The following is a 9,756-nucleotide window of genomic DNA, read 5'->3' as shown; positions in this document are numbered from 1 at the left end:
ACCAGAAATTTAGTTGAGTTTTCGTTACTAGTATTTGACAGCATGGGGTAACTACTATAATTATTATATAAGTAGGGGGCATTTGCTGTATGCTCTTGCATGGATGGTCACATTTACATAGTGGAACCACATATGGAGCAGTCTAATGATTTGGACCCATATCGGTCAAATCACTACCAAAACCAATCAAATCACCCAAAAAGTCTATATACGACCAAAATGGGTCCAAATTATATAATAATTAGACAATTACATGGAAAAGCAGGTGAGGAATCCTCTCAACTAAACACCGTTGTCATGCCATGCAACTCCTAGAAGGTAGAGATAAATTACGAATATAGGTATTATCTGAAAATGATCAAACAATAAGCTGTTCATTATTAGGCACAGCAATACAACCGCTTACGACGGGTAAAGATTCCTTGATTGAATTTAAAACTGCATCTGCAGCACCATGGCATAGCACTCAATTACGATTTTCTTCTTCGTATGCCATTGAATAACTATTTATATAAAATGCAACCAATGATGATCTTATTATTCAAAAAAAGATAACCATCTAGTTATGCAAAAACAAAGGTTTTCTTCCACATTGCACAAACCAAACAGAATGCCCAAGTTGAACTTGGAGAAATTGTCTCCTGGATTCCATTAATTGATTATGTCATCCCATACGAGAGGCACTCTTTGTATGGTGTCGATTTGGGGATCCCCTGGATTGCATATATTTATTATGACATCCAAGGGAGGCCATAAGAAAGGCATTCTTTGTATGGTATCGATTTAGGGATCTCCACAATTGGCCCCAAAAACAGGCGCCACAAATCCAACATGATTGTCACTAGCATTGCTGCTCCTAGTGCATCAATAGCTGTTCTAGACAAGTTCCAAGGATCATTTGGTTTCTCGTCCAACCTATACAAAACAAATTTACTTTCAGATTTAGCTGATGCTTCTTCAAAGTAAACAATAAATCCATCCAATAAGTCAGAAAAATACAACTACTTTTCTAAGATAATCCAACCGTTTCATTTTATCAGAGCAGAGATTTCAAGAGCAATAATCAAGACATTTCTATACTGTAAGAACTATATTCATGGCACTAGAAAATTTTACGAAGGAAAATAGTATGCTATTGTCAACCATGGATTAAAAGAGAAACATTCTACACTTCGTTTCTGGAACAGTTGAAGTATCTTAAACTGTTAAACATATAAAGCCAATAATGATATGCAGGACATTATTGTGACCCGTAGATTAGAACATTACTTAGTAGAACCCAGAAGTACTTCTCTTTGTAGAAAAGAAAGAGTTAGTAAATTAAATCCTAGGAGTAACTGCTACATAGATTGTAACATTTGTAAATACTAAATAGTAAATAGTTACATACAGTTTAGTTCAATTTTATTTATCACTAGCAGTAAAAGAAATATTAGACTGCACCAAAATTTCTCACAAATGTAGCAAAATGCCTGTTTTCCCTTGTAAATCTTCCTTGTTTCCAATGAAAAAAATGAGACGAATGGTAGGCAGAGTTTGATTAGCTTGCAGCATGACCATTTACTTGCCAAACATAGGACACAGACACGACCATGGTCACCAACAAAATTTTAAAAATTAACACATTCAATGTTGTTTGAAAAGTATACCTTATGAACATTGGGAAGCTAACAAAGAAGTAGATAGCATAGAATAGAGATCCCACTTTGTACATTGCTGCTCGGTCCACGAAGTCATAATAAGGAAACTGGACATGTAGGAGGAAAAGTTTGTCAGGCCTATATTCCTCTAAAAAAAAATCGTATTCATTAACTCATTATTCAAAAAAAAAGAATCTACATTAATGATTTCACATGGTTGAAAGCAGTTATAATATATAGTGCCAATGTAAAGTATTGAGGCTATTATGTTGTGTATGAGGAGGCATATGTGGACCTCTGTACATGATATGAGACACACCAGAATCCAGATTGCATGTGGATGTGTCTCCATATGCGTAGGCATGTGTGTTTATTCACAAAAGACAGCAAGAGGGAGCAGATTGTTTGCATCCAAGACCATTTTAGTGTTGCATTAAACCAAGAGTGGCCTATGTAATCCAATAAAAAGCACATTTGGGACATATTAAATAAATGGTAGAAAGAGGGAATCAAAGCTTGGAGTAGATTTGATTGGCATTTACCAATAAGGTAGTCTTTACCACTACTTGTTCTTAACCTTGCAGAGAATTGCCTCTCGATCAATGTTATAAAAACAGGAACCAACCAAGCATCATAGTGTAACTGGACCAGAAGTAACCAAAAAACAGGGTTGAAGAATTGGTCAACCAAAAAAAGAGCAAATTTTAATAAAAAAAATATATGTATTCATGTACAACATGTAAATCCATACCATTAAGCACCGGAAACACAAAATTTGCTCATGTATATAGCACGTAAGGGTGAATCTCCGTGGAAAATCTCCAAATAACATTGGGAAATCGCGAGTTTTTCAACTCGCCGATGTTATCGGTAGAGTTTTTCAACTTGAAAAACTCACGATTTAACCGATAAACTCGCGATAAAATCATGATTCGATCCAAAAAATCGGGACTCCTTTCCGGCCACGTATAAGTTGGGGAAAGTCCGATTTTTTTAATCATTTTGCACTCAATCCTTTACAATTTGAGCCTATGGAGAGAGGGGTTTGTTGTTGATTTCTGGTAGCATCGAATGTGCTCTAAGTCTCAAAATTTGCAGGGAGGCTTAGAGACATGCATTCTCCAATACCCGAAAATCGTTTTGGGAAATTCCACTCGGAGACAGTTTTATTAAAATATTTAATTATTTTTAATGGGACCCCAAGTCTAAACTTAGGAAATTAAAATAATTAATGGGTATTAATCTAAACTGTGGGTGAAACTTCTAGAAGAAGGTGGAGATCAAATCAATGTGATCCTAGACATTGATTAGAATCTAATCTGGGCCGTTGATTGATCAACGAGAGGATTATAAGAGGAGGCTTGATGGACACTTGGAGAACACACCAGAGGCAAATACTCAATTACCCGAGTAAGATCGATTTTCCCACTAGTCGAAGTTCGGCAATAGAAAATCAAATCAGAGGGAGAGTTGCAGGTGAGAAAGAGAGAGAGGGCATCAGCATCAGTCGGGAGTACAAGGCAAGAAGACACAGAGTAGGGAGAGCCAGCGCAGAAGTGTGACGCAAAAAGAGGTAGGTCAGGGAAGGTTGATGCTAGGACTGCGTGAGCAGTCTGACGCTGGGCCAGCGTGAGGAAAAGTGACGCAGGAAGACGTTGAGGGATTTAGAGGGCTAAGAAGAGCTTCTCCTGGATCAAAGATTTGTCAGGAAGCGTCTATAAAGTTTCTCACTTCTGTTCTGTTGGTTTTATATTGTACAAGAGATTTTTGTTGAAGAATAATAAAGAAACCCTCATCTGCTGCACTAGTTTTCCCACATTAGGTTTTTTCAGGGACGATTGTCCAAAAATAACTGTCATTGTGCTTATTCTTGCGTTGTTATTGCATTCGTTTTCAAAATTTAATTTGTGAAGTCTGCAGTAGAATTTATTTTGATATTCACCGTAAGAACACAGTGAATAACTTATTTCTGAATTAATAAGTAGAAGAAATAATATTATCACTGCAGTAGGATTTCTATTTTGAAATTTTCACATGGTATCAGAGCAAGGTTAAGCAGGAGTGCAAACTGAAGAGCTCTCGTTGAGGAAAAGGAGGGAGTTCGATATTGCTGCAAAGGCAGAAAATCGAAACCCCAGAGAATTGCATAGTTCTCAGGAAAGGACGCAGTTTATTCTACGGCAGTGGTTGGGATAGGATAGCGTCAGAAAACAACACAAAGATGGACACTCAAAGTAACTCAGAATTGGCTTCTAGACTAGAAGAAGAATTCGCTTGCCTAGCAAGTTCAACGTCAACAGATGTTTGGTATATTGATAGCGGGGCTTCAGCTCATATGACTGGAGTACAAGAATATTTCTCAAGCTATCAAGAACAAATGGATTTCCGTATTACAATGGGAAATCAAACAAAGTGTACTCCAGTAGGGAGGGGCACCATAACATTTCAGACAGAAGCAGGAACCAACATCCGAGCCACCAATGTTTTGCATGTGCCGGGATTAGGAATGAATCTGATTTAAGTGTCTCAGTTACAAGACAAGGGATACAATGTATACTTCATTGGAAAGAAAGTATACGTCAAGCATCCAAGCTAGAAGAAGAAAAGACAAATTGGAATTTGAAGCAACAAATTGTATAGGTTGCAGCTTGAGTCTCCAATGGCACTGATAGGCAGCAACTATGATGGTGAAAAGGAACGAAATGAATTATGGCACAAGTGAATGGGACATTTACACCATGGAGCACTGAGGATGCTCAGAGAGACTGTTATAGGAGTACCAGTCCTTAGTAGTGAACATGATGACTTATGCAGAGGGTGTGTACTAGGAAGTACCCTAAAGTAGTTTTTTCCAGAAGTAACAATAGAGCAGAATGTGTATTAGGATTGATACACTCAGATATCTGTGGTCCTATGTCCACAAGAGCTCTTAGTGGTGGCGAATACTTTGTCACCTTTATTGATGATCACTCCAAAAACACTTGAATATATTTCTTAAATACCAAGGATGAGGTCTTTGATTGTTTCCAAGAGTTTAAAGCTCTTGTTGAAACTATGACAAGGAAAAAGATAAAGGAATTGTGTTCAGATAATGGTGGAGAATAGACGGACAAAGACTTCATAGATTTCTGCGCAAAGGAGGGCATCAAAAGAGTGGACAACTCCATATAATCCGGAGCAGAATGGAGTAGCAGAACGGAAAAATAGAACTATTGTTGGGGCAGCCAAAGCTATGTTGTATGATCAAGATCTACCTAGGTATCTATGGGTAGAAGCTTGCAACACAATAGTGTATATCTAGAATAGAACTCCTCATAGAGCATTGGGGAAGAAAACACCCGGAGGGGTATTCACAGGGAAGAAGTTGAAAGTCAGTGATCTCAAGATATTCAAAACCATGGCTTATTGTCACATTCCAGACAAGAAGCGCAGTAAACTAGATCAGACTGCAGAAAAAAGGTATCTTGTAGGATACAATGAGACCTCAAAGGCATACAGAATCTACATTCTTAACAGCAGGAAGATTGTAGTGAGACGGGATGCAAAGTTCATGGAGGACAAAGCTTTCAGGACATCTCGTGACATGCCTGCAAAAGATCAATCAGGAGATGTTCCATTAGTCCAGGAGCAGCAGGGGCAACAAGGAGGACGGGCAAGGGGACAGACACCTGGATCGAGTACAGTGACCAGTACTAGTATCTCCTCTGAAGGAGGAAATGCAAAAAGTTCTCAACAGATGGAACGACAGGATCAGGAGAAAGAGTTGGTTGAGCCTCCCGAGTCCCACCACCAATGGTAGAATTAGCAAAGAAGTACGGCAGACACTGAGGGACGCAGAGGAGTTTGTTGGAGCTCCTACAACCGAGAAAAGGCAATGCAGACAACCTGACAGATACCAAGCATTGGTAGCTCAGGTTGAAGAACCCTCTAGATTTCTGGAAGTTGTTCAACAACAAGTATGGGTAGATGCCATGGTAGAAGAATACAACTCTATCATGACGAATGATGTCTGGGAAGATAGATCAATTGTAGGATCACGATGGATCTACAAGATCAAGTATGCTGCACATGGAAATATAGAGAAGTACAAGGCAAGGTTCGTGGCAAAGGGGTATGCCCAAAAAGAAGGAATAGACTATGAAGAGACCTTCGTCCCAGTTGCTCAATACACCTCTATTAGATCCGTTATATCCCTAGCAGCTCAAATGGGATGGGAGATTCACCAGATGGATGTCAAGATAGCATTCTTGAATGGGGTGATAGAAGAGGAGGTGTATATAGAATAGCCTGAAGGCTTCGAAACTCATGAGAAGAGAACTCATGTTTGTAGATTAAAGAAAGCCCTGTATGGGCTCAAGCAAGCACCCAAAGCATGGTATGGTCGGATTGATAGTTACTTGCAGCAGTTGGGATTTGTCAAGAGTGATGTTGATCCCAATCTCTACTATTTGATGGTAGAGAATGAGCCATTGATTCTAGTATTATATGTAGATGACTTGTTTGTAACTAGGTCATCCAGACTCATACAGGATTGCAAGAAGAATCTTGAAGCTAAATTCGACATGAAGGACATGGGGTTGATGCATTAATTTCTAGGGTTGGAAGTTTGGCAGAAGAATAGGGAGATCTCCCTTGGACAAAGAGATCTTCCTTGGACAAAGAAGATATGCTACAAAAATTCTGAAGAGATTCAAAATGCATGATTGTCGACCCATGGCTACTCCCATGATCACCAACTGGAAGAAAATAGATGCATCAGGAGACAAGGAAGTAGACTCCACCTTGTACAGGCAACTCATTAGGTCGCTCATGTATCTAGTAAACACTAGGCCAGACATTTGCTTTGATGTCAACACTCTTAGTCAGTTCATGGTGGAACCAAAAATGGTGCATTGGACGAAAGCTAGACACATTCTTAGGTACGTGCGCGGAACAGTCGAATATGGGTTGAATACTCCCAAGGGGAAGACGTCAGACTGAATGGGTTCACAGATGCAGATTGGGCAGGTAGTTCAGTAGACCGAAAAAGTACCTCGGGGCACTACTTCAGTGTTGGATTAGGGATGATATCTTGGTGCAGCAGAAAGCAGAAATCGGTAGCTCTGAGCTCAGTAGAAGAAAAATATATGGCAGCCTGCACAGCTACGTGCGAAGCTATATTGCTCAGAAAATTGCTTGTGAGCTTGTTCAGAAAAAGAATGTAAGCGACCAGGGTTTATTGCGATAATCAGAGTTGTATCAAACTCTTTGAGAATCCATTATTTCATAATCGGTCGAAACACATAGATATTAGATGTCACTTTATCAGAGATTGTGTTCAGTGTGGGGTAGTACAGCTACAGTATGTCCCCACAGGAGAATAGGTAGTCGATATACTCACAAAGGTTCTCGGAAGAGCTAAGTTCACTCAATTCAGAGAGCAAATGAGTATGGTAGAAAATTTGTTTCAATAGCAGCAGTGGTTTGCAGTGCAGGGACAATTGGCAGTGATAGTGCCAACAGCAGCATGGATGCAGAAATTCAGAGGGAGTTACAATACGGACGCAGTGTTGACAGTGGCAAGGTCAGCAGCAGTACAGATGCAACGTCTGTGCAGAGGTTGGTGGACATCATGTCAGGCATCAACAGCATAGAGGAGATGTTACAAAACAGAGTGACGTTTCAATAGGTTGCATTGCTACAACACATTCCTCGCTAAGAGGGAGTGTTGATTTCTGGTAGCATCGGATGTGCTCTAAGTCTCAAAATTTGCAGGGAGGCTTAGACACATGCATTCTCTAATACCCACAAATCGTTTTGGGAAATTCCACGCAGAGACAATTTTATTAAAATAATTAAATATTTTTTATGGGACCCTAAGTCTAAACTTACGAAATTAAAATGGGTATTAATATAAACGGTGGGTGAAACTTCTAGAAGAAGGCAGAGATCAAGTCAATATGATCCTAGACATTGATTAGAATCTAATCTGGGTCATTGATTGATCAACGAGAGGATTATAAGAGGAGGCTTGATGGACACTTGAAGAACACACCAAAGGCAGATACTCTATTAACTGAGTAAGATCGATTTTCTCACTGGTCGAAGTTTGGCAAGAGAAAATCAAATCAAAGGGAGAGTTGCAGGCGAGAAAGAGAGAGAGGGCATTAGCATCAGTCGGGAGTACAAGGGAAGAAGACGCGGAGCAGGGAGAGCCAACGCAGAGTGTGATGCAGAAAGAGGCAGCGCAAGGTAGGTTGATGTTGGGACTGCGTGAGCAGTCTGACGCTGGGACTACGTGAGGAAAAGTGACGCAGGAAGAGGAAGATGCAAAGGGATTTAGAGGGCTAAGAAGCACTTCTCCTGGATCAGACATTTGTCAAGAAGCGTTTGTAAAGTTTCTCACTTCTGTCCTGTTGGTTGTATATTGTACAAGAAATTTTTGTTGAAGAATAATAAAGAAACCCTCATCTGCTGCACTAGTTTTCCCACATTGGGTTTTCCGGGGAAAATTTGTTGGCATTATGATTCAAGTGTTGTCCTTGATGGCAACTCACTCAGAGGATGGTACAGGTGCTCAGAGGTTGGTACAGGTGATGGCAACTTAATCAGAAGACAGATCTCAGTACAGCATGCCAAGGAAGCTCATACACGCCGTTTCGTTAAGCCCAAGTCGCGTGTACACGCTAGTTCGATTCAGAGAAAGCGCGTGTATGTGGAAAGGTTCCTTTGGTTCATGGTGGTTAGTCCTTGGAAGTTGTGCCTATGATTTCGGACCATTATGTCTCGACGGGCGTGTCGATCCCTAGTTTTAAAGTTGATGGTATTGTGTTACTATGGTTTTGGCTCTTGGTATTGAGAAAGGCCTAAGGCTATATAAGGAGAAGAAGATCATTAAGCAAAATCATCTTTCGACAAGGGCTTGAATATCTAAGAGTGAAAGAGATCTGATTTGCAGGTGCTGGGTTGCTTGATCTAAGCCAAGGAGAGATCACATTGGTTGATGGAAGACTAGATCTAAGGATAGATCGGGATCTAATGGTTTGAAATGCACTATCATGATATGGTTGATTATGCTTATTTCTAGATCTGCATATTGTCGCAATGCTATGTTCTGGGTCTAACTAATGTCTGGTACAGCTGCAAATTGAGAAAGTTTATTTTTAGATCTGTACGCAGGTTGGCTTCGGTAAAAGAGCGTGTATACGCGGGTTTGGCTCCTTGAAGTAGCGTATATCTTTTGAAGCTTGTTTTTGGGTTTACAGTGGGGTCTGACAGTTATTGCAGAGTTCTGTAGTCTGCTCTGTGTTCTGGTAACTGGTGATTGACAGGGTTCAGTGGTTCAGTGATTCAGAGTTTGGTTGTTTTATGCTTCAATGATCTGTTGTGGAAATTGAATGAATTGTGGTCTTCAGATTGTAATGTTGTGCTTCAGGAATATTCAAGTCTGAAAATGTATGAAAGGTGATACCTGAAGAAAAGAAGATTGTAGGTCAGCACCTACGTACTAGTATCTTGGCTAGTACAAGAACAAAGGGGGTTGGAGCTCCCTTCCAAGGAAGTTTGGAGAACGAGAGAAGGTTGTAGCCTTCTGCAGGTTGTAGCCTGCGTACTGGTATAAGGCTGCACCAGTACAAAAGATTGTAAACTGAAGTTTCTTAAAGAAAGATAGAGATAACTTGCAGCAGGTGGTTTTCACCCACATTGGGTTTCCACCTTATATCTTGGTGTTCATGTGTGTGGCTTTTGATCCGTTCTGTTATACTGCATCTGCTTACTGTTAATGTGCTGAATAATGTCCTGATGAACTTAACTGAAGAATAAGCTAACTAAGTTATGAGTTTTCTGCTTATACGCTGTTTTATTTAGTCACAGTAGCGTGTACACGTTGTTTTACTTAACTGAAGTAGCGTATATGTTTCTGAGCATTGAAAAGGTTTGATTGATCTGATAATATTGATTCACCCCCCCTCTCAGTATTATTTCCAACAATTGGTATCAGAGCAGGTCCTTCAGGGAAGCTTGATCGCTTGAAGGTAGATCATTCATCATGAGCAACTACGAGAAAGAAGCATCAATCAGGCCACCGGTTTTTGATGGAACAAATTTCAATTATTGGAAGGTAAGAGTTACTGCA

General features: G+C 40.0%; 1 protein-coding gene across 1 annotated transcript in view; it reads right to left on the bottom strand.

Moving 5' to 3' along the window:
• Window positions 1–209: 209 nt before the first annotated feature.
• Window positions 210–9,756, bottom strand: part of CPI1 (cyclopropyl isomerase) — a 301,987-nt gene continuing 292,440 nt past the window's right edge. The window contains exons 8-9 of the mRNA XM_089439988.1: window positions 1,650–1,747; window positions 210–915 (exon numbers count right to left, since the gene is read on the bottom strand). Of these exons, the coding sequence (XP_089296114.1) occupies window positions 732–915; window positions 1,650–1,747 (282 nt within the window). The 3' untranslated portion in view covers window positions 210–731. The remainder of the gene's footprint in view (window positions 916–1,649; window positions 1,748–9,756) is intronic.

Source organism: Pinus tabuliformis, chromosome 9, assembly GCF_031772625.1.
Source record: "Pinus tabuliformis cultivar Carrire ecotype Pingquan chromosome 9, CPIR1, whole genome shotgun sequence".
NCBI lineage: Eukaryota > Viridiplantae > Streptophyta > Pinopsida > Pinales > Pinaceae > Pinus > Pinus tabuliformis.
The sequence above is the reverse complement of the archived record's forward strand: the minus strand, read 5'-3'. Positions and strand labels throughout refer to the sequence as shown.